This window comes from Microcaecilia unicolor, chromosome 1, assembly GCF_901765095.1.
Source record: "Microcaecilia unicolor chromosome 1, aMicUni1.1, whole genome shotgun sequence".
NCBI classification, from domain to species: Eukaryota; Metazoa; Chordata; class Amphibia; order Gymnophiona; family Siphonopidae; genus Microcaecilia; species Microcaecilia unicolor.
The window spans coordinates 623,943,303-623,969,323 of NC_044031.1; the positions used below are offsets into that span (position 1 = coordinate 623,943,303).

General features: G+C 41.7%; 1 protein-coding gene across 1 annotated transcript in view; it reads right to left on the reverse strand.

Moving 5' to 3' along the window:
- The window catches only part of LOC115460340, a 172,745-nt gene that overhangs the window by 20,533 nt on the left and 126,191 nt on the right, over window positions 1-26,021 (reverse strand). Inside the window, exons 10-11 of the mRNA XM_030190130.1 lie at window positions 22,128-22,288; window positions 18,163-18,436 (exon numbers count right to left, since the gene is read on the reverse strand). Coding sequence (XP_030045990.1) covers window positions 18,163-18,436; window positions 22,128-22,288 — 435 coding nt within the window. The remainder of the gene's footprint in view (window positions 1-18,162; window positions 18,437-22,127; window positions 22,289-26,021) is intronic.

Consider the following 26,021-nt stretch of genomic DNA (forward strand, 5'->3'; position numbering starts at 1 on the left):
ACAACGCAACCGCACCCTGATACCCCGGACACCGTGGTATCTGTTGCACCAAAATCTGAGTTTCCTCAACAACATGATGTTATTTCTCATCATACTAGACAGCGCCATCCTCACAGTTATCTTACTGATGAAGGATCTAGCCGCTGCCTTGCGGTTATTGACAATTCCCCACACCCTACAAGTTTGAATATCAGTACAGAACCCATCCTATCTGGTCCACCTAGCACACCCGCCCAATATGTGGCATTACATGAAAATTCATGGTATTATGTTCAACCATGGATTGATAATCTTGCAGGATGGTCTGAGGCGCTCCAGCCCCAGTCCGCCCTCTTCCCACGTGAAGGATCTTTACGATCAGACAAGCTTTCACTTGTAAGAGATCTTATTTATGATCACCCCGACCCCCATTGGGATCAGAAAACAACCCTTTACCTAATCCAAGGTCTTCAGGTTTGGAAAAAGTACGAGAATCAATTTCCCCCAACCGCATCAATCGATCTCCTTACATCTTCATTGATTAAACCCTTTGAAAAAGTAAAACTTTTTCCCTTGTTAAATAAAATGTCAGGTGGTGTTCCTCATACGGAGTACACTCCACTTTCAGCAGTTGAATTAAATAGCCTCATACTGCAACTCCCGGATATTACATTAGGAGGTAACCGATGGTTAAAGAAATTTCAGGACATTACACTAGGGACCACCCTGTCAGTTGGAGACATGAAAGCGCTTTTGGGCAGAACCCCACACGCTAGTATCACTGACATATTCACTCAATCGGGCTATGCAAAATTTGCCACCGATACTCAGTATGATGGCAACCCTTTGACAGAAATTCAGACCAAAGTATTCCAGGAAATCCGGACCATGTATCCGACCCTTAAAGACTTTTCGGTTATCACTTCCCAAAGATGGGAAATGGATTCAGAGCCTATTGAGGCCTATTTACTCAGACTCCAAGACCTCTATAAGGAAGAAACAGAGGAAAAATTTGACTCTGATAATGCCCTCCCAGTATTCTACCATTTACTGAAGGGAACCTTACCTTCAGAAATTAAACTTAAGTTAGAGAACACCGTGGGTCTCCAATTAGAAAAATGGCCTAAAATTCGTGAACACATCCTTCATCATTGCAGACGACTTATTAAAAGCAAGCAAAATGAAGCCCAACATCGTAAGACAGTACACACTAACTTGGAGGTGCTACAGACTGAAGATCTCAAAGAGAAAAGAGCCTCTAAGAGCTCTGACACCAATACCAATACTCCTAACACTTCTCCCCCTGTTATTGTTATGTATGCTGATCAACGCTATGACAATAACACCCGAAATCAGGGCCCACGGCCCTACCGCCCAGACCGTAGAATTGATTACCCTGAAGAAAGAGGTCGTCGCTCTCAACCCCAGCGAGGTCCCCCAAGGGGCCCTCTTGGAGATACTAGGCGACAACGAGACTATCGTTCCTGGCCTAGCCCTGATCGCTATCCTGATGTGCTCTGTTATCGCTGCCAACAATACGGTCATTATGCTGCTGAATGTCTTCAGACACAGCCATATAGATTTAGAAAATCGCAGATCCGTCAAAATCCCCCTGAACGGCAGTCATTCCCTTTATGGAACCCGGATCAACACCGTCCGCAGTGACCACAGATTTAGGGATCAATATTACCCACCCCATAATGACTAGGCGTAATCCGAACACGATTTGATTTTGTTGCTCTCAGTTACTCAAAACTACTCGGCTCCTCATTTAGTATCCGGTAACCATTTCTCTGTATATGTGTTGGTTTGATGTTTCTGTTTCCATTACAGGTAACATGTCTTTATTTTATATTCCTCTAGGTTTAATAGCAAGTGTATATTTATGGTACCATACAAATGACCTAACTAAGTCAGCAAGTTATTTATTTATTTATTTGCTTTTATGCATACCTTCCCTGGGGAGTTCTTATCAACTGCAGGGATGAGCGATCCCCGAAGGATGTTCATTTTATATATATACCTGTACTGACTTATTTATGCCATTTTACTTTATACGGGATCCCTTTTAAATAAAAGCTGTGTATTGCTCATTGTTAAAATGTTTTCTGCTTTAACTGTTACGCTGTTTACATTCACTTCTTTAGTTTTTTCATGAATATAAAGCCTTCATTTTTGAAATCTCTCTATGGTATGTGTGATATCTGAAAGCTTTTCATTATTTCCTTGTCTAAGAAAGAAGCAATATTTAATAACCATTATCCGTTTTATGGAATAAATGCGAGAAATGTTCCCTTGAACTGGCCATTTGGGGGAACATTTTGCGCTGATCATAGATTTTGTAGTATTCTTGAATTGAGAATTGGTGAAGCTTTCAGTCATAAATAAGGAAAATTATGCATTCAACTTTCTGATTCCTTTCTATTTAAAACAGTATGCTTTGTGTATTTAACTAACACCTTGCTTCAACTAACTCTTGCCACGTGGTGATTTTGTCTTGAAGCGATATGCTTCTTCCTACTTCTTTGTCTGATTGAAAAAGGGTTACTTAAACTCTATGTGAAGGTCAATAACTTTTGAATGTTTTTTTCATTTGTCTTTTTCAAGGAACCTTTTTCTTGCATTGCCATCTGAATATGCCTTGTTACAATTCAGATATATCATATTTTGTTTTATTTTTATTTTTCTTTTAAGCCTATTTTTATCTTACACCCTTCAGGGTGCTTTTTTTTAAATATTTTAATCTTTTTTTAATTTTTTTTTTAATTTTTTTTATTCTCGATACTTTGTTTCTTACCATGCCTCCTTCCTGGCCCCCATTTATACCCACGACCCGCCTCCTAACCCCTTGTCTAATTCTTGTATTTACGCAATAGTTCTTCATGACTCCCGCTACCATTATGATTACTTCCAATAAATTAACCACATAAATAGCACTGTTTAAGTTTTGCCTTTCCCCAGATGGATACAGGAATTCCGTTGACGTCCCTCACCGAGGAGACGACTGCTAGCAAACAAGAGCTACCCGATAATATATCTGATCTGAAGGCTATATTGCAGCAAAGAATCGCTAGCATAAAGGACAGATGCACAGACCCCAACATTACCCGGTGTGAGATACGAGACATTATTGAGTGTGAGTTTCAACAGATACATCGATTGGTCCATGAGCGAAAGAGATAGGCTCTCCACTTACTGGAGTTGCAAGAAGCTTTGGCCTCTACCCTTCTTTCTGACTCATCTAGCCCGTAAGTCCTGCTGGCCTCCTGCAGCTGAGGGCCCAACCCTTGGTGAATGTTAGTCATCGCAGGTGAAGATTCCATACCTATTGGCGATCGATTTCAATGCATTGACTATTTTTGTGCACTATAATCCTAACCCTCCATACCTCAATAACTTGAACAATCAACATCATCTCTAAATTTTAATTTGTACTCTTTTCTTTTGTCCCATATACTTTACCATTGTTATTTGATCATCTCATCATAATAATTACCTATCTGTCTTGCACATTATGCAAGCCAGAAGTGGGGATATATTATGCAAATCCCAATTCCTAGTATTAAGATACAGTTATTTTGCTTATTCCTTTGCCAGCCTCTGACTCTTAATGGACTAATTATGATTGTGCATGCCTAGAATAAAGACATGGAAAGATCCAAGTTTGTACACCACAAGTACGTCTTCAAGATCTATCCAGGTCCAAATGATGTTAGATCCCCCAAGGTTGTGGCAATAATCTTTACACCTTGCAAACTACTGGACCACAAGTCTTGGGTCCATGTGCAAGATATACGTGTTTACTCAGCCGCAGAACCAGATGTTACCAGCCTAACCATCTTAAGACCAGTCACTTCCTTCAGCAAGCCAGCCTGAAAATCCAGCCCTGTTAGATCTTCCAGATTCTTCAGCGCTTCCACCGCCTCAACCATGATCGATGAAAGAGAGTTCAGAACTGATACTTCATTTGAGATTAACTGTTGCTGTCTATGGACATTATAGATTCATATTTTGTTTTATTTTCCAGTTTAGCAGCAATCCTGTCTATATATATTGAAAAGGTTTTATTTTTATTTTCCTATTATTTCCTTTATTGTTCTAATTGTTTTTCTAAGAGTTTCCCCGTTATTTCTGTTTATGTAATACAGGTGTAAACCCTGTTTGTATCAACCTGTTATGCAATTGTTTAACTTTGGTATAGGCTTACTTAAGCTGCATGTCTTTCTGTAGGTTTGACTAAGCTCCAAGTGGGGTAACGGATATATAAAATGCTTCCCATACTTCCAGGTCATTATGCATATGTCAATATCCATGCATGACCTTTGTTAATATAAATTTTCCTAGGATTGGCTTAATCAAAACCACTGTTCCTTCCGAGGACCACTGAGATAGATACATTAGATTATCTCCCCATGTACTATGCAACAGATACAATAGAAGTCATAGCAAGACCTGAAAGTATTTATTAGTATGATCCACCTTAAATTGCTATTACCCACATACCTATACTTCATGAGATTTTGCAGATGAACTCATGGATTTGTCCCATTCATAAAACCTCTCTCACTACAGGTTTGAGTTAGCCTTAAGAGGGGTAACATCAAGATTAAGGCCCAAGGGATTGGGTAATATAAAGGGAATTCCATATGCCCAAATAATATATCACCTGAGAATGAAGTTTCCTATCTTGCACCATACCTTCTAACAATTTGTAAGACCAAAACTCCCCCTCTCGTTTGATAGCTTACCACCTTCTGGAATGGATGATGACGAGCTTGACGAGCTTTGTGTCACCCCTCTCCAGAGGGGGTGACAAGTGGGGAATGTATAATTATACTACAGCAAGAAGCCCTCACTGGATGCCCACCGGAAGGGTGGAAGGCCAGATTTAGGACTCAGGCTGTAAAAATACCAGCTAGGTTTAAAAATCTATGACTGGCTGAGCAAGGACTTGCTTTTCCTGCAAGTTAAGAATCTGCAAAAAGCAGGTCTGAACAATGAGTCTTAACACAACCAGGTATAACTTTCTAATTGAATATGGCACCTATAATGAACGAATAATGGGTAAGAGGGATAAAATGTTGTTCTTAAAATGGGGCTTATTTTCCATATTATGGCACACATATCATAAGATGATAGAAAAAGAGGAAGTGAAACTGATATGCTAAAAACAAGATGTTCTGGCAGAAGAGAAAAAAAAAAACCACATGTTGAAGTTGCACAATATTTTGCAAGAGCTAGAACAGATAATTTTAGTATTAGGGAACAAGTTGTTTACAAAAACGGAAGCACAGATGGACACCACAGAGGTTGTGCAATATTAAGCAAAAAGTGTCCTGCCATAGACTCCTATTCAGACAAACTACTATAAAAGGGGTGAGATTTAGACAGAGAGTTGGAACATATCCCCAACGCATTTGAAGGAGGGCAGGGCTCTGTCCAATTAAACCCAGAATCTGTCTGATGAATGTACCTGATTAAAGTCTGATGTGCAAATAAACTCTTCATTCCAAATGATGATTTGTGGGCTTAACTTAATGATGAAAGGCTGTAAGTACAAATGCTTTTGCTGCTTCAGGCTATCTTTCACTGCATTGTATAACTTGTAATCTAAATCCAGTTTGTCATAAGGCTGGTATCTTTTTCCTTACACCTAACAATTCTCTTAGTGGCAATTTCTCTTAGAACTTCACAACCCTCTGATTACCCCAGTACTAGTGCTATTTAGAGATGGAGTCAGATTAAGGTCACTTTAGCCTTCTTGAGGGGTTCTAGACCCCCCCCAAATTATTTACAACAGCCATTAGGCATTGGCTGTTGCCCCGCAGCCGCTCCTCCTCTTGCCTCTACGTCACTACGCTCCTCCGGGGTTTTCCTCCAGGGGCAGTGACGTAGAGGCAAGAGGAGGAGCGGCTGCGGGGCAACAGCCAATGCCTAATTGCTGTCTACAGTGCCGGGGTGCCGCGTTTCAGCCAGGTTTCAATTTTTTTTTTTAATCTTCTTTTTCTTTGTGTAGCGGCCGCTGCTGCTCAACAGGAGAAGCAGCAGCGGCCGGAAATAGGGGCTGGTGCCGCGTGCGTCGCGACTTCGCGCCGTTCGCGGGAAACTTGGCAGGGAGAGGGAATCCAACAGAGGGAAGGATTGGGGAGAGAGAGAAAGAGGGAAACCAACAGAGGGAAGGATTGGGGAGAGAGAGAAAGAGGGAAACCAACAGAGGGAAGGATTGGGGAGAGAGAGGGAAACCAACAGAGGGAAGGATGGGGAGAGAGAGGGAAAAACAGATGGAAGGATTGGGGAGAGAGGGGAAAAACAGATGGAAGGATGGGGAGAGAGAGGGAAAAACACAGATGTAAGGATTGGGGAGAGAGAGGGGAAAACAGATGGAAGGATGGGGAGAGAGAGGGAAAAACACAGATGGAAGGATTGGGGAGAGAGGGAAAAACAGATGGAAGGATGGGGAAAGAGAGGGAAAACAGATGGAAGGATGGGGAAAGAGAGGGAAAACAGATGGAAGGATGGGGAGAGAGAGAGGGAAAACGGAAGGATAGGGAGAGAAAGAGGGAAGACGCTGGATGGAAGAATGCAGAAAGAAATAGGGGAGACACTGGAAGGATGGGGAGAGAAAGCAGAGCTGCTGGATGGAAAAGGGGAATAGAGAAAGACTGGAGAATAAGAGGAAGGGGCATGGGGAGAATAAGGGTGAGGAAAAGATGAAAAGCCACAGGTAGATGAAGGAAATTAAAGAATGGATAGTAAGAATGAATTAAATCTGGTCAGAGAGAGAGCCTGAAAAATATTGAAGAAAGCAATGAAAAAGGAGACAAAAATGACAAATGGCACAGAAGAGTTAAGCGAAAACAAAGAAAGGAGAATCGCAGACTGGGACCAATATGGAAAGAAAAACAGTCACCAGACAACAAAGGTAGAAAAAAATCATTTTATTTTCATTTTAGTGTTTGTAATATGTCCAATTTGAGAATTTACATTGGCTGTCTTATTTTGCACTGGGTATACTGGAGCTGTAAGAGCTTACAGAGATTATTTATAATGAAAAAAAATCACGTTATTTTTTTCTCCTATAGTACTGTAATATTTTCAATGATGTCTGTTTATATGCGCCATGGCTGGTATAGGGGGTGTGGTTAATGTGGGTGTGGCTATCATAGGGGTGGAGCCATGTGTGGTGACCCCGCCCATAATGAGTACCGGCACCTTTTTTTCTACAAAAAAAGCACTGCTGTCTTGAAAAATGGTGGTACCTGACACTGCAAAGTGCATCGAGGTCAGTCTGCCAGATTCTATTTGGTAGAATGACCCCATGCGCTATGCCCCATGATACATCACTTGGTTCTTGGGGACAGGTGCTGCCATTTTTCAGGATGGTACATGGGGGGCCACAAGGAGGAGGTGGGCATGCAGAGGACACCAGGGATATTTGGAGGGGAGACCAGGGGGTTGCAAAGTCATCTCAAGGAGGTGAGAGATCAAGAGGGTTGGGGGATCATCTCTTGAAAAATTAGGGTGCCAATATTTTATGGGGGGAGGAGGAATTGAGTAGGGTTGGGGTGCTGCTAGACTACAAGGGGTCTTTGGGTGCCAATCCAAAAGCTATGTCAGGGGCAGGAAATTTGGGTTAGGATGAGGATTGCTAGACTTCCACGGATTTAAATTTTTTAATGTTGGGTGGGGGGAGGCTTGGGTCAGGACAGGGAGCATTAAAATTCCCTCAATTAACCTTTCTATGCTGCCTCAAACCTATCTCATGTTGTGCTTGCGTAAAAGAGATCAGTGCACAGCTTAGACTTCTTTACATTGCTGCAAATTAACAGGTAACTTCCTTACCACACTCTTTAATATGCTCTGCACTGAGGTATAAAGCATGAGTTAACTTCAGCGCTGAAACCCTTTCTGTGTTGTGTGGCCAGCAACAAGCGCATGGGCTGTTAACTGCACACTTCTGCCCGCAGTAGCTTTCTGCATTGGTCTTAAATACCAGTATTACTAATTAGGGGATAACTCTTTTAATTCCAGAGTCACTTTTAATATCTATTACACAAAGACTCCAGTATTTTTTTCATATCACAAAAACGTTTTATTGTATTGCAATGCCCACTAACCTCAACAGCACTGCTACCTAATGTTAAAACCTCACACATTCATTCCTCCACTCACCTTGCACCACCTGTATTTGAATACAAAACAACTGGTTTTACATTTTAAACTGCATACTTATGCTGTTTCTTATTTTACATATGTTTTACCATACTTATACATTATATCATGCACAAATGATCAGAACTCAGTCCTGCCAGCTAGATAGTCCTTTTCCTACAGACGCCACGCCTTCCGCTTGGACGCTGTAAAAGTGTTTCCACGTAAACGCTGGATGACTGCTCTTCATGGAAAAACACTGTATGTCTATTGACCCTCCATTGGCTGATTAAATACGCCACCTCCAATCATCTGTATGCATCACAATACAAGTGCTGTGTGCTCGATGACTAACTCAACAGTCCACCATATCTGTTTCATATTGTGCCAGTTCCCCAATGCAGGACCGCATTTCACAAATCTTCCTCAGGAGGAACCACCATCAAATTTCTTCTACATATCAAATGGCTGCATGCCGGATTGAAACTCCCTCAGGGCTGAGCCACAGACGCCGCACATTTCCTGTTGTTTTTTTTGGTTGCTGCCACACACCGGGCAGAAATTTTCAGCAATTGTCTACAATGACACCTGGCTCTTTTTCTTGGGTGCTGACCCTTAAGGTGGACTCTAGCATCAGGTAACTGATTTGGATTATTCTTCCCAATATGCATCACTTTGTATTTCTCCACTTTTAAATTTCAGATGCCATTTGGATGCCCAGTCTTCCAATTTCCTAAGGTCTTCTTCCAATTTTGAATATTTTTGTGTCATCTGCAAATGCACTCACCTCACTTGTTGTTCCGATTTCCAGATCATTTATAAATATGTTATATAGCACCTGTCCTAGTACAGATCCCTGCGGCACCTCATTATTCACTCTCCTCCATTGAGAGAAATTACCATTTAACTCTACCCTCTGCTTTCTGTCCAATAACCAATCCACAACAGAACATTGTCTCCTGTCCCATGACTCTTTAATTTTCTCAGGAGTCTTTCATGAGGAACTTTGTCAAAAGCTTTCTGAAAATCTAGATACACTACATCAACAGGCTCACTTTAATCCATGTTTATTCACGCCTTCAAAGAAATGAAGCAAATTGGTGAGGTAAGACTTCCCTTGGCTGAATCCTTGTTGACGCTATCCCATTAAACTGTTTATCTATGTTTTCCATAATTTTATTCTTTATAATAATTTCCACTATTTTGACCAGCACTGACGTCAGGCTTACCAGTCTGTAATTTCACCGATCACCCCGGAACCCTTTTTAAAAATAGGTGTTATATTGACCACCCTCCAACTTTCAGGTACTATGGAAGATTTTAACGACAGGTTTCAGTTCATAACAGCAGATCAGCAATTTCACATTTGAGTTCTTTCAGTACCCTCGGGTTCATGCCATCCAGTCCAGTGACTTAGTACTTTTTAATTTGTTGATTTGTCTCAGTGCGTCTTTCAGGTTCAGCGAGATTTCTTTCAGTTCCTCTGCATCATCACCTTTGAAAGGTACAGGTAAATCTCTTACATCTTCTTCTGTAAAGGCCGAAGCAAATCATTCATTCAGTCTCTCTGCAATGGCCTTGTCCTTCCTGAGTGTCCCTTTTGCTCCTTCAATGATCTAACGATCGCACGGATTCCCTCTCAGGTTTTCTGCTTCTGGTGTACCTGAAAAAGTTGTTACTGTGAGCTTTTGCCTCTGCGACAAGTTAGTCTTCATATTCACTTTTAGCCTTCTTTATCAATGCTTTGCATCTAGCTTGTCAGTGTTTATGTTGCTGCTTATTTTCTTCATTCAGGTCCTTTTTCCATTCTTTGATGGATGTTTTTTAGCTATAATAGCTTCTTTCACTTCACCTTTTAACCATACTGGCTCTTGTTTGCCCTTCTTTCCACCTTTGTAAATATGTGGAATGCATCTGGTCTGGGCTTCCAAGATGACATTTTTAAGCAACGTCCATGCTTGTTTTAAAGTCCTAACCTTTGTTAAAGAGAAGGTAGAAGGACCAGATGCAATTTTTCCTCATTTTGTCATTGTCGCCCTTTTAAAAATTATATGATGCTACAATAGATTTTCTTTGTGCCTTCACTCCAGATATTAGCTCAAACTTGATCAAGTTATGATCACTGTTTCCCAGCGGATTCAACATCGTCACCTCTCGTACTATGCCCTGCATTCCACTAATGGCTCCCCCTCTTGTTTGTTCCTGGACCTGTTGCTGCAAGAAGCAGTCATTTATTATGTCTAGGAATTTTACCTCCCTAATGCCCCCTGATGTAACATTTATCCAGTCAATACTAGGGTAATTGAAATTTCCCATTATTATAATGTTGCCCAATTTGCCAGCTTTCCTAATTTCTGTAAACATTTCTTCACCTGTCTGTTCATTCTGCCATGGCAGACAGTACTGCAGCCCTACAAGAATACCCCTTCCCTTTACATATGGAATTTCTAGCCATAATGGTTCCACGCTGCTATCTGTTTCATGTAGAATGTTTATTTTATTTGACTCAATTTCCTCTTTAACATATAGTGCAATACCCACCTCCAAATTAATCCACTCTATCATTGTGATATAATTTGTACCCTGTTAACTCAGTGTCCCATTGATTGTCTCCTTCCACCAGGACTCAGAGTATATAGCACTAAACAAAGAGGTAGATATAATAGGCATCTCAAACTCTCCCATCTTATTTTTTAGGCTTCTAGCATTTGTATACAGACACTTCAAATTGTGTTTTTCCCTTGCATTTACAAGCTGCTTAGAATTTGATATGCATCCTTTACTCCACTCTCCCCTTAAACACTCCTGGCTTTCTTTCACCATTATTGAAACCTTTCTATTGGGATTCCCTAAATGTCCTGTTTCAATAGTATCCTTCAAGGATCGAACCATGTGACCCTGGGCAACTGTCATCTTTCCATTCCCATTGTAGTTTAAAAGCTGCTCTATCTCCTTTTTAAATGTAGCACCAGCAGCCTGGTTCCATCCTGGTTAAGGTGGAGTCCATCCTTTCAGAAAAGGCTCCACCTTTCACAGAATGTTGCCCAGTACCTAACAAATCTAAATCCCACATCCCTGCACCATTGTCAAACCACGCATTGAGACTTCAGAGCTCTGCCTGCGTCCTAGGTCCTGCGCGTGGAATGGGGAGCATTTCTGAAAATGTTATCCTGCAAGATCTGGATTTCAACTTTCTACCTAAGAGCCTAAATTTGGCTTCCAGAACCTCCCTCCCACATTTTCCTTTGTCATTGCTACCCACATGTATCAAGGCAGCTGGTTCCTCCCCAGCACTTTCTAAAAAGCAATCTAGGTGACACAAGCTTTTTGTGTAGCATGGTAAGTGTCAGAGAGGAGGTGGTAGTGCAACTGGCAAGACACAGAGCATCCCATGAGTACAGCAGGTAATGGTCTAACCTCAGTTCTAGCTCCAGCAGCAGCAGTGGTTCCCAATGAAAGAGAGAGAGAGAGAGAGAGAGAGAGACTCATAAACCATAAGAGGCAGGGAGGAATTTTAAAGTGCTTAAGGATCAGTTTTATGCAGCATGTATTGCTTTCAGAAGGCAATTGGTACTGGAAAGCTAAGGAACATATTTTGAACAATTCAATCTGTATAATTTTGCATAAAATAAAGAAATGGTTGGAAATCTCTCTCTCACACACACATATATATCTCTGTATGTGACCTCTCCCTCCAATCACTGAAGTCTTGGTATGCTGTGACCCTTTCCTCCAGTCACTAAAGCAGGGGCGTAGCCAGCCTTCCGTGGGAGAGGGGTCCGAGCCCGGGGGGAGGGGGCACATTTTAGCCCTCCCCCCGGCGCCGCCCCCCCACCGCCGACATTGCCGCCCCCCCTCCCGCCGCGAACCCGCCTCCGCTGCATCCTACCTTTACTTTTGCTGGCGGGGGATCCCACTCCCCGCCAGCCGACGTCTTCTTCTTAGTCGCTTCCCGCTCTTCAATTTGTTTGCTGACGTCCTGCACGTTGTACGTGCAGTACGTCAGACTCAGAGAACAGAACTGTTCTCTGAGTCTGACGTCCTGCACGTATAATTACGTGCAGGACGTCAGCAAACAAATTGAAGTGCAGGAAGGACTGAGAAGACGTCGGCTGGCGGGGAGTGGGATCCCCCGCCAGCAAAAGTAAAGGTAGGCGGCGGCGGGGGCGGGTTCGCCGGGAGGGGGGTCCTGGGGTGAATCTGCGGGGGCCCCGGCCCCCTCAGGCCCCACGTAGCTACGCCACTGCACTAAAGTACTGGAAGCGCTGGCTTCAGAAGCCTTAGTCACAGGATCAGTTCATAAGACAAGGACACAGTACATATCAGTCTCTTTCTATGTCCTCTAGCCTTGTGAGTCTTCCATCTTGGCTCAGAGCATGGCACATTGCTGTACACCTCTCCTCCAGGAAAGTGGACTCTCTTTTCAGCAAACTTTCTTTTAAGCCCAACAATCAAACTTCAATAGAAATGAGGAAATCCACTTCCTTAGCCAAGCCCTCGGCCTCTTCCCCCAGTGAGATGGCAGGCAAAATACCCTGATGCTCACGGGATACCATTTTGCATCATCGTTCCAGGTCTAATTGAAGCCAGCATCAAAGGTGGGGACACATTGCATTGAGCAAATGATTGCACTGGATGACCAGTGACTGCAGGTGATTGAGACCATGCCCCTTGATATGGAGCATGTGGTAGGCAATATTTTTTTTTAACAGTGGCTGCTGGTTAAGAAATTCAGCTATGTGACCGAGTATGCCAATAGTAGCTATACTGATAAAGTGATGAGGTGCTGGCACTACTCAAAGAGTAGAAATATTCAGCTGCTATCTAGATGGATTATGTGGATAGACTGAGGACAGCCCTTTTGCTAAGCTAAGTTATCCAGAAAGTTCTCTGGGTTTTAGTACTGCAAATCACCACTACCCAGATAACGCCATTTTCTGCCACTGGACCATGCTGAGATTATCCAGATAGTGCTACCCAGTGGCACTAAATGGATAAGTCCTTTTAAATATTGAACCCATGGGGTTTAAGAAGCTATTGAATCTCTTAGCAATTACCAAGTGCCCTCCAGGATAATATCACCAAAGCTAACTAATTCCAGACGCCCAGGAACCTCAAAACATGTCAAGTGTTGACAACACTTAGAATGCTGACTGGCCTACTGAACTTCAATGACCAAATATTTAGGGATAATCCCCTTCACTAGATACCAATGCTCAAACGTGTAATTAAACTCTGGAATTTGTTGCCAGAGAATGTACATAAGAACATAAGAGTAGCCATACTGGGTCAGACCAATGGCCCATCTAGCCCAGTATTCTGTTTTCCAAACAGTGGCCATGCCAGGTCACAAGTACCTGGAAGCCCAAATCCTGGCAACACTCCATACTACAAATCCCAGGGCAAGCAGTTGCTTCCCATGTCTGTCTCAATAGCAGACTATGGACTTTTCCTTCAGGAATTTGTCCAAACCTTTTTTTTAAACCCAGACAATCTAACCACTGTTACCACCTTCTCTGGCAAGGAGTTCCAGAGCTTAACTATTCGTTGAGTGAAAAAATATTTCCTCCTTTTTGTTTTAAAGTATTTCCATGTAACTTCCTCGAGTGTCCCCCAGTCTTTGTACTTTTGGAACGAGTAAAAAATTGATTTACTTCTACTTGTTCTACACCACTCAGGATTTTGTAGTAAAAGCAGTTAGCTTAGTGGGGTTTTAAAAAGGTTTGGATTACTTCCTAAAGGAAAAGTCCATAGACTATTTAATCCACTGCTTATTTCTAGAATACATTGCAATAAGAGCCTTATTGACTACGGAGGTTATCTCATAACTCACCAAATGTCCAAATATGCCAACTGTTAGTATGGCTCAGGGGACTGAATGTATATATAATCATTGATTACCTCCAGCCAACCAGTAGTATCGAATGGTGCTCATGCATATAAACAAACTGGGGTACCTCATTGATTTATGTTAATTAAATGCGGACCCCAGTAGAAGAGCACTAAAAACTTTCGAATGTACTACTGTTCAATTAGTTCAAAAATTAAACATTATTGCAATAAATAAGCAAATAATGCACCAAAGTTACTTAACTTGCGGGCTCCAGACTGTATCATACTGTTTTCTAAAGCTGGAGCTTCCCGGGTTTCACCATAACATTGTGAAACCTTACTGGCAACTCCGATACCGTTGTGTGCCCGACAGGACCCTGTTTCGCGGTCTCTTGCTTTGTCAAGGGCATCAATATCTAAAAAACGGAAACGAAATTGTAAGTATTAAAAACAACTTAGTTGACATTTACTTGCTGAGCATACCTGGCAACTAGACTCACAGTATCGACGGCTGATATCGGTATACCGCCAATCAAAAATGGCGCTGGCGTTATAGTTATAGCTATCTAGACTCCACCCATAAAGGCTACGTCATCAACAGCTAATCTAAGGTGATGTCAGTATATCACCAATCAGAATGGCGCTAATGTTTTGGATATAGCTATCTAAACTCCACCTCTAAAGGCTATGTCGTGGACAGCTAATCTGAAATTAAAAGAAACAGTTCCAGTGAAGATGAGCGTTCAGGCCATATGGCTCAACTGTGTTCAGACGAAAAATCCATTGTGTTTCTCTCTGTAATAATAATCTATTAATATTACCTCCGCGGGCATTGGGTAAAATACAGTCAATCACCATACATCTTAAAGATTCCGTGGAGTGCTGGTTCGAAATGCAGTGTTGAACGAGCGGAGCTCCTGTGGTTCGGGTGGAGATTCTTGATCTGTGTTCTACCATTCTTGCATTTAACGATCTATTAGATTTACCAATGTATGCCTTGCCACAGGGACATTTAATATAATAGATGATGTGAGTTGTGCGACAGGTCGTTTGATGTCTAAGTTGAATTGATCGCCCATTATGGTAAAAACTTGTTGTTTCGATGGTCAAAGGGCATGTTCTGCATCCGTTTTTGTTGCATTTTCTATGGCTGCCTTGTGTGTTAAACCCAGTGACTCTAGGATCTGGCAGGTCAGCTGGGCTTAAAATTTCACTCAAATTGCATGCTCGGGAAAAGGCCATCCTCAAACGGCAGTTTTCAAAAATAGGGTGGGCGCGCATGATGTCCCAATGCTGTTTGATAATGTGTGTAGCGGCTTCTCCACCTTGTACATATCGCATGATGAAGGTCATCATAGGGTCTTCTTGTGGTTCTGATGTCGTATTTTGTAGAAGTAAATCCCGATTCACATATTTAGCCTTTGTATATGCTTTATTCAGGATAGTTTTAGGGTAACTGCGTTGTATTAATTTGGACCCAAACATATTGGCTTGCTGACAGAAATCTGTTTCATCAGTGCAGATCCGTTTATATCTTAGGAATTGTGAAAAGGGCAAGCTTTGCCGAAGAGTTTTAGGATGACAGCTGCCATATTCCAAGATAGAATTACTGTCAGTGGATTTGATGTAAACCTTGGTATGAAACCCGTTATCTGTCAAGGTAATATCCACATCCAAAAAATGTATACTGTAGAAAACAGTATGATACAGTCTGGAGCCCGCAAGTTAAGTAACTTTGGTGCATTATTTGCTTATTTATTGCAATAATGTTTAATTTTTGAACTAATTGAACAGTAGTACATTCGAAAGTTTTTAGTGCTCTTCTACTGGGGTCCGCATTTAATTAACATAAATCAATGAGGTACCCCAGTTTGTTTATATGCATGAGCACCATTCGATACTACTGGTTGGCTGGAGGTAATCAATGATTATATATACATTCAGTCCCCTGAGCCATACTAACAGTTGGCATATTTGGACATTTGGTGAGTTATGAGATAACCTCCGTAGTCAATAAGGCTCTTATTGCAATATATTTACTTAGCCCATCTATTGTTGTGTAACTATACAAATTATTTAGGGAGAAGGTTTAGCCATTCATTTTGTTTTTTTTGTATTTCTAGAATAAGCAGCATAAAATGTATTGTACTTTTTTGGGATCTTGTCAGGTACTTGTGACCTCGATTGGCCCCTGTTAGAAACAGGATGCTGGGCTTGATGGACCTTTGGTCTGTCCCAGTATGCAGTGCTTATGCACTCTCATTGCCATAGGGTCTTGCTGCTAATATTGCCTCTTCTTTATCTCTGAACCAGTACTTTGGGGTCTTCACATCACTTATTAATTTTACATGTTCTAATCCTTTTGTCCCAGAAGCTATGTTTGACATCGGTCAATAGCAGCTTCATTGTGACAGTCTGGAATACCACATAAACACTCACCTGTACTGTTCCCCAATCTCCCTTTCAAAGCAAAGACCTTAATTCCTTTCACATAATCTTGCTGGCAGTGTGACATGCATAGGCTGTTGCAATCAAACTCTCCAGGTCAGACCTCAGCTCATTATCCCACAAAACTCAGACCTGACCTAACCTTTCTCATCTAATTTAAAATTTTTATCAGCGTATGATCTGAATTATTTTCTCTGGGATCCTGGTTCCCCCCTCTGAAAAATGCAGGCCTACTAGATAATGAGAAAAGTGGGGCTTGGTTTCGAGTCTAGATCCTCTGTCTTATTGGACTCCAATTCCCAGGGTCCTTGTTTCTTAAAGGAAACCTATTGTCTCGCTCCTTGTCACTTTCTCCCCTGGGAGTTTCTCTGTATGTCTGCTAGCTGCTCAGCTTATAATACAAAACTACTTATTTTTGTAGTACAACTGGATGTACACAACACTGTACGGTGGTGATACCTATTCAAGTACAATACGTACCTGCCCAAAACAGCTTACACTCTAATGAGGAAATTCTAGAAAGGGCGCAGAGCAGGTATGCTCACCTTGCCTGTTGCTCTAAACATTAGGCCATTTCCTCTCCCTCAACTTGGCTGTTGTATTTTATGGAGTTTACACTTCACAGAAGAACAGATTTCTCTATATACATATAAACTATTAATACAGCATGAAGAGGAAGAGATACCCTACTACTTCACAGCACTTTGCCCAAAAATGAATCAACACAGTTATTCTTTTTATGCATGTTGTAGTGACATTTTTCTAGTGTAGGAATGTATCAGTTGAGAGTACAAACAACACAAACCCCCCACTCCAAACATTGAGGAAGAGTGACAATCTGATGATTGAAGGTTTAAAGGAGGAAAAAGCCTCAAGGAGCTCCTGATCAACGGATCTACAGAGCTATAGATGATCCTATTGCCCTATCTCTTGGACACAAAAGGATCTATTCCTCATCATAGGCAAAAAAAACCTTCCCATTATCTTCAGTATAGATTTACAGGGAAAACTTCCTTCAAATCTATTTCAAAATAGTTGTAATAATACCAAAATAGTTGCACTGGTCACTGCTAAGATCAAGTGGAATCAAAGCTCCTAACACAAAAATAGGCAAGAATGTCACTTAACTTTCATGTGATCGTTCAGCTGTGCAGTCTCATCACCTGCTCAAAAGCCATCAAACCCCTGGACCAACGATGGCCAGCGTTTCGCTCATCTTAAAGAGAGCGATGCTGCTTCAGGGTCCAAACGGGTGGCAGTCCAACCATGGCATTCCAGCTCGACTCAGTGTGTGTGTGTGTGTGTGGGGGGTGTTGTTGGTATTCGAGACAGTGAATTTTTTAGCTCCACCACCACCACAATCTGCGGAATCTTAGCGGAGATTGGGTGGTGGCGCTGGTAATTGGGAAACAAAATGGGAGCTGGGCAGACTTCTACGGTCTATGCCCTGATTGTGACTGAACAGATAGGGATGGGCTGGAGTGTAAATTTTAAGGGGCTTCAACGTTAGCTCCAAAACTTAGGGGCACAGACCGTAGAAGTCTGCCCAGCACTGTTCTTGTACTGAGAAAGGCAAGGACAAATCAAACTCGGGTATACATATAAAGTACCACATACCATGTAAATGAGTTTATCTTGTTGGGCAGACTGGATGGACCGTACAGGTCTTTATCTGCCGTCATTTACTATGTTCAGTTGAGAATACAACCATGGCGACCCCTTCTAAGCTAACAAAGAATAAAATCAACTCACACAGGATTGTTGTTGTCTGGACAGTTACCAATGCGTATCTGTGCTCCCTGTAGTCTTTCTGGGCAGCAGTCTCCCCGGTTCACCACCTCAACGGATCTAATTTTCCAGGATTGCTGTAGATCCACCTGCCACCAGGGCCGTACCTCATAGAGGGTGTGGGTACAGAAACCTTGGTAATAATCAGGGTTTGGATTCTCATCGATGGCTAATCTTGCAAAGCCATTCCAATCCAAAGAGCTCTGATTGGCTATTCCAAGTGGTGCTATGTTTATCCCTGAAAAATAAATTCAAAACTTAGCAAGATTTGTAGTGCTGGAATGGCTAAAGTTGTAAAACTGTACAATAATATGGGTTCATTTAGTTACTTTTGCCAATCATGAACTCTGTAATTCTAGCTAACAAGGGGCGAGTCGGTGTGTCAACAAATCAAGAACTTGAGACAGAATGCAAAAGCAATTTCCCCTGATGTAAAAAACCTTGCCTGGTTCACAATAATTCTCACTGGTTAAATATCTACAATTTAAGATAATACGAAGTTAACTTTAAAAATTGTTTTAAACTACATATCATTTTTCTTTATAATTCAAAGATTCTAAAATTATATACCATGAAAATTCCCATCCAAATCACAAGTAGTCTAAAAGATGCTGACCGCTGCAGGCTGAATTTTAACACCAGCTGACATGGCTTTTCATGATCCAACATTCAGTACTGTACTGTGCCGAGACAGTGGCGCTGAATAATCAGCTATTGGGTGTTCGTTGGTTGTTATCCAAGTACCTTTTATCTTGCCGCACCTTATGCCTGTAATAGACTCCCTGAGCCATTGCGTCAAGCTTCATCCCTGGCCGCCTTCAAATCCGGGCTAAAGGCCTACCTGTTTGATGCTGCTTTTAATTCCTAACTTGTCACCTGCTCGTAACCTTTATCTTGTCTTCCTCTCTTCATTAGTCCCTTCCCTTATGTCCTATCTGTCTGCCCTACCCTTATCCCTTATTTGTCCTGTCTGTCTGTCCTGATTTAGATTGTAAGCTCTTTTGAGCAGGGACTGTCTTTTCTTCATGTTAAATTGTGAAGCGCTGCGTACGACCGGTAGCACTATAGAAATGATTTATAGTACTAGTGGTACCCAAATAACCATCTAGATAAAGTTAGAAAAGCCTTTGTGCTGTTCTAAGCTTATCTGGATACTAAGGAGTATGTTTACTAAGGTGCGTTAGCGTTTTTAACGCACCTGTAAATTTAAGGCATGTTAAATGCTAATGCGCGTATACATTTCTATGGACGTGTTAGCGTTTAATGCATGTAAACCATTTACACGTGTTAAAAACGCTAACATGCTTATAGCACCACTTACTAAAATATAGGCGTTACTTTGTTACCAGACTAAGGATCCTGTTTACTAAGGTACGCTAGCGTTTTTAGTGCGTGCGCAAAATTAGCGTGCGCTGTGTAAGCGCCCACAGGAATATTGTGGGCGCCTACACAGTTAAGTGTGTACGCTAATAAATACCGCTCACTAAAAGCACTAACGCACCTCTAGTGCGACTTAGTAAACGGGGCCCTAAGGGGTGTGTTTACTAAGCCGCGCTAGCGCCGACAGAGCCTATTCAGAGTGAATGAGCTCTGCCAGCATTAGCGCCGGGACAGCCACTAGCGCGGCTTAGTAAACACACCCCAAAAAAACCACTGCTAACTCCTGGCTTTACCCAGACCACTGAGGCTCTACCCAGAGAGTGCCGAGAAGATATGACCAAGTATTCAGCAGCTTTATCCAAGTATGACCCGGTCAGCGGGACGTACCCAGATCAGAATCACTCCCACCTGGATAAGTTCTAATGAATAATGAACATTGCCCCAAGATTTCTTTAGTATCCAAATTGTGGGTATGAGCACCTGTGAGTCATTTCATATCAAAATGCTGTCTTATATTTAAAAAAATGTCATAAATAGAAAGGAAGAGTTGCTTACATCTTACTTTCCTACCCTCCAGTCAAATCTTATCATCACAACAGGTCTGGTTACCTAAATTTGTATGTGACATGAGTTAGAGTTAAATGTCACTTGTCCATGGTCACACAGAGTGAGCAGAGGAATCCTAACTCTCTTCTAAGCTCGGATCTCATAACTTGTTATCATTTAAGTGCTTAAAGTTATTAATATACAAACAAACCCCTTTCAGAGATGTGGAGGTGGTAGAACTAGATGACATGGATGGAGGTTGCAGGGCAGTAGGCTTAGGGGTAATGACAGGAAATACTTTTTCACAGAGAAGGTAGCGGATGCCTGAAGCGCCCCTCCAGGAGAGGTGGTTGAGTTAAAAATCGTGAGGGAATCAGAAATTTGTGGGGTATCACTTTATTATCATATGCTATGAGTGAGGGTTCTGTGCGTCTCAAGAGGGAGGGGAAAACATCTTAATGTTGAGATTAGCAGCTCTTCTCATATGGATGTTGATTTGGTTAAACTTGCTGACTAGTATTATACCATAAACAACCATCCTAATTACTAAACAATAAAACTGATCACGAACGAGACAGAACCGATCTCTTACCACATGACTGCTTAACCTCATTACTATTAATGAACAAACACTACCACTTCTACCTTAATGTCGAAAATGATTTCTTATAAATGACGACCCAACATATGTTACAATCCAATCTATTACTCAGGAACTTATATGCAATACCATAACACATTTTTCTCTACCATGTATGGACGCACCTTAATGCAATACCGCTTTAACCCTATGTCGATTAAGATCTCGCTATAATTGATGACATAACACAAGTTTCAGTCCAATCCATCACTCAGGAACCTATATGCAATACCATAATGCATTCTTTTACCATTTATATACGCACTTGAATGCAATATCATTTGTAATTCTGTTAACCGGAAATGGCAATCGCCACTACGACAAATGTAAGCCACATTGAGCCTGCAAAATGGTGGGAAAATGTGGGATACAAATGCTACAAATAAAATAAATAAATAATAGTAGCGGACTTATGATTACTGTTTATGCTGGGACAAGGGAAGAGTGCATTACGACACCTTAAGTGAGACAGACGAGAGAGAGTGCACAGGAATGTCAAAGAACAAGAGCTTGCCTCATGTACTCACTTAGATTGTAAGCTTTTGGGGGAAGTAACTTATTGTACCTACATTCTAAAAGTACTGTAGGTCACTTTAAGTTTGATTTGTAAAGCTGAGCTAATAATCTAAGAATGAATTTATAAAAGGCCACCGTGTTGATCTACTACTACTACTTATCATTTCTATAGGGCTACTAGACATACGCAGCGCTGTACACTTGAACATGATCTCTAGATGTATCACTGGCTGTTTGAAATTATAAGTATTTTCAGAGGCATTACTCATAAATGCCAACTTTGAACATACATGTGTAACTTTGGACAGCCAGGTATATGTCCAGAAATGAGACCTGCTGTTTACTTTCTGGATGTATAAGTTAAATACTGAGTGACTAAATTTCAGCACCAAACCTACAACTACTTTCACCCCTCTTGCCTTACTCCAAACTACATCCCTTTTCCTGACAGATAAATTTGGCCATGTTGCATATAAAGAGTTAAATGTATACCTGTGACTTGAACCAGAAACCTTAGTGTTTGTGCTTTTGGTCAGAGGCTACAGCAGGCTTAAAAAAAAAAAGAATTTATGTGGTCATTCTTACTGCTACTGTATAATACCTTGAATATCAACCTGAGTAATTCCAAGAGAAGAATAAGAGGCAGAGCATCTTCTGTGGATTTCCCATCTTACATCGCCAGACAGGTACAAATCAAGGTAAGGTATACACATGAGTTTATCTTGGGCAGACTGGATGGATGGACCATACAGGTCTTTTTCTGCCATCATCTACTATGCCATCAGCCACCCTCAGCTCAGACTGAGAGTCAGGGTCTGGACACTAGGATGAAGATCCAGCTACTTACATGGGTCCTCAGGATGTTGGACAGGGAACACCTTCACTTCACAAAGTGTCAAAAAATCTGCCTTCGGCAAGATCACGCTGACATAACGACCATTCATCCCATTACAACAGAGCGATATGATGGAGCTTGCTTTGATATTGGTATCAGTAACGTTGCCACATCTGGAAATTTTGGGAACAAATCAAGATGACTGGTTTAGTGAGGGATGGAATCTGACATAAGATTAGTCAGCCTTATCCTGCTGAGAGGGGGAGGGAAGTAGACTGGATTAGTGAGAACTATCTTTGTTATGCTTAGATGATAGGAGACCTTGGACAACAGCACTCTGAGGCCCTGTGACAGGTTTTGTCCCTGCCTTTTGTTTGCTTTCTGCCCCCATTCACACTTTTGCTGGCAGGGATGCTGAAACTCCACCAGTAGAAAAAAATCCACTGCTTGAGTCCCACACCCCCTTCCTCCTCATACAGCCTCAGGAGTATGAAAGTCAGTGGTGTGCCTCCAGCCAGTACTCAGCACTACTGATTAAAGGACCAGTATTTCCTTCTTTCCCATCCCCAGGTCCAACTCACCCTATTTTCTTTCCCTCCCTCCCTTCCACCCCCAAGTCTATTCTCTCTCTCCTTCTTCCCTCCCTTCCTCTGAGTCCAATCTCTCTCTCTCTTTCTCCTTCATTCCTTCCATCCCTCTTCCCCCCCCCCCCCCCCCCCCCCATTTCAGAGCTGCCAAGTTACCCATTCCAGGAGGGAGACTTTTTGACCAGTCCTGGATTTCTGCCAACTTCATCCTGGTGCATTATGGGACCTGCAGCACTGAATTCAATGGATAGAATCATGGACTTCAAATACCACACTGCTTTGGGATATAAGTTTAAAATCAGGACTGGCCAAATAGTCTCCCTCCTGGAATGGGTAACTTGGCAGCTCTGCCATTTACTGTCTGCCATCTTTCCCTTTCCTTCCTAGCCATTCAAAGCTCCCTCATTTCCTTCCCTTCCCATCCTCCTCATACCTTAAAATCAAGTCACCACTCTGACAGCACTAGAGGCAGTGATACTCATATGCTGCCTGCAGCCTGCACCGGGGCTTTCCCTCTGATCTATCCCACCCTTGAAAAAGCAGGAAGTTGCCTCAGAACAAAGGCTTGATTTTAAAGTATGGCTGGGGAGAAAGGGAATTGAGAGAGCTTTGCAGAGCTGGGAAGGGAGAGATGCGGGATCATGCACGTGGGGTGGGAGGGAAATGCTGTGCAGCATGACTAATTATTAGCCACAATGAATTTTTGTAATTGTGACTAATAACGCATTAATCACAATTACCATGCAAACCTAATAAATATGCAGCTGCAAAATTACTATTGTATTTCAAGAAAAAAACCTGCTGGAAAATTGCTTTTAATTGTTTTTGAAAAGTGAGGAAAGACTCACTCAGATGTAAGTTCAATAACAATGTGTTCCACAACTTTGGGCCTGCAACCATAAAGAGAATTCTGTATTCCTCCAATCTTATGTGTCTAAAAGAAGGTACATCTATAAGAGATCTTAAGGCATATATAGGCGTATAAATCTTTAGGGTGGCAGCAAGGCAAGATGTGAAAAATTGCAGGAAGACTGGGCATCCAAATGGCAGATGAAATTTAATGTGGACAAATGCAAAATAATGCACATTGGGAAGCAAAGAGGATTCTGGGAATTATTAGGAAAGGAATGCAAAATAAGACCAAGAATATTATAATGTCTCTGTATCGCTCCATGGTGCAACCTCACCTTGAGTACTGCATTCAATTCTGGTCACCATATCTCAATAAAAGATATAGCGAAATTAGAAAAGGTTCAAAGAAGAGCAACCAAAATGATAAAGGGAATGGAAATCCTTTCAGGTGAGGAAAGGCTAAAGAGGTTAGGGCTCTTCAGTTTGGAAAAGACACGGCTGAGGGGGGACATGATTGAGGTCTACAAAATTCTGAGTGGTGAAGAACAGGCAAAAGTGAATCGATTTTTCACTCTTTCAAAAAGTACAAAGACCAGAGAACACCCAATGAAATTTCATGGAAATACTTTTCAAACATAGGAGGAAATATTTTTTTCACTCAAAGAATAGTTAGGTTCTGGAACTTGTTGCTGAAAGATGCTTATCTGGGGTTAAAAAAGAGGTTTGGACAAGTTCCTGGAGGAAAGGTCCATAGTCTGCTATAGAGACAGACATGTGAAATGGGATCAGTATCATGAATCTTATTATTGTTTGGGGTTCTGTCAGGTACCTGTTGGATTGGAAGCAGGATATTGGGCTAGATGGGCCATTGGTCTGACCCAGTATGGCTATTCTTATGTTTCTTATGGAGTTTCATCATGAAGAACTTTAAAAAGCAAAGTCAACATCTGTGTGGAAAATCCAGCCTGCTCAGTACCTAAGTCAGGTGAGTCACTTGGGACAGACATCTCTATCAGCCCTGAACATCAGCAGTTGACTCGACAGCTGCAACTAGATGAGACAGGAACTGAAGGATTAACGCTTCCACTGGTGGAGGTTTCCTCTGGAGGTGTACAAGGAAGGGAGCCTGAAGTAGTCACAGCAGTGTACAACACATGGTGGGAAGAAGCCATGCAGCTACAGATACCACCAGAATAGGGTGGGTAGAGAGTGCTTCAAAGATACAGGTTTCAGTTTCTTTATCTTATTGTACTTTTTACTACTACTACTACTATTTAACATTTCTAAAGCGCTACTAGGGTTACGCAGCGCTGTACAATTTAACAGAGAAGGACAGTCCCTGCTCAAAGAGCTTACAATCTAAAGGACAAGTGTACAGTCAGACAAGTAGGGGCAGTCAAATTGAGGCAGTCTAGATTTCCTGAAAGGTATAAAAGTTAGGTGCCGAAGGCCACATTGAAGAAGTGGGCTTTGAGCAAGGATTTGAAGACGGGTAGGGAGAAGGCCTGGTGTAAGGGCTCAGTAAGTTTATTCCAAGCATAGGGTGAGGCGAGGCAGAAAGGGTGGAGCCTGGAGTTGGCGGTGGTGGAGAAGGGTACTGAGAGGAGGGATTTGTCCTGTGAGCGGAGGTTTCGGGCGGGAAAGTAAGGGGAGATGAGGGTAGAGAGGTAATGAGGGGCTGCAGACTGAGTGCATTTGTAGGTAAGAAGGAGAAGCTTGAACTGTATGCGGTATCTGATGCGGTATCTGTTAATTTGGGAAGCTATACAAATGTAGGCAAATAGCTGAAAGTAATTCTGCTCTTCAGAAGAATAACCAAAAAGGTTTGGCAACTGAACAGATTGCCCATAAAAATACAGAAGAAATTTACCAATTGAAAGAATCAATTAGTGGTGTGAAAAAACAATATGAGATGATTCTAGATCCCTAAGCTGGTAATCAAATAAACTGAACCTTGAATCGTGATCTAACAGCATTGAGAATGAAAACGGAGATATTGGAAAAGTCTATTTGGGGGTATAATTGTAGTAATTTTGGATTTCTCTAAATCTCAGACTGTGACCCCAAGGGACATGTTTCAGAGATTGCTGTGGAACTTTCAAAACGTCCATAAGATAACTGTGCCATCTATTACTAAGATATATCCCTCAAAACATATTTCTTCAACAAAGCCTACAATGAAAACCCAGAACCTTACTAATCCACCTCTGAAAACCCACCGTCTAGTATACCTAATAAATTCCTTCCTTCTTCTCTATACTTCTTCCCAATTAAGCTCTGCGCAACAATAATTATACCTGACATCCAGGATTAACTCTATTTAACAAAATTATGTAAGCCACTTTGAGCCTGCAAATAGGTGGGGAAAATGTGGGATACAAATGCAATAAATAAATAAAATAGATATTTCCTTCCTATGGTTAAAACAAAACAAAAAAACTGCTACTGACTGAGACTTTGGAAGGTC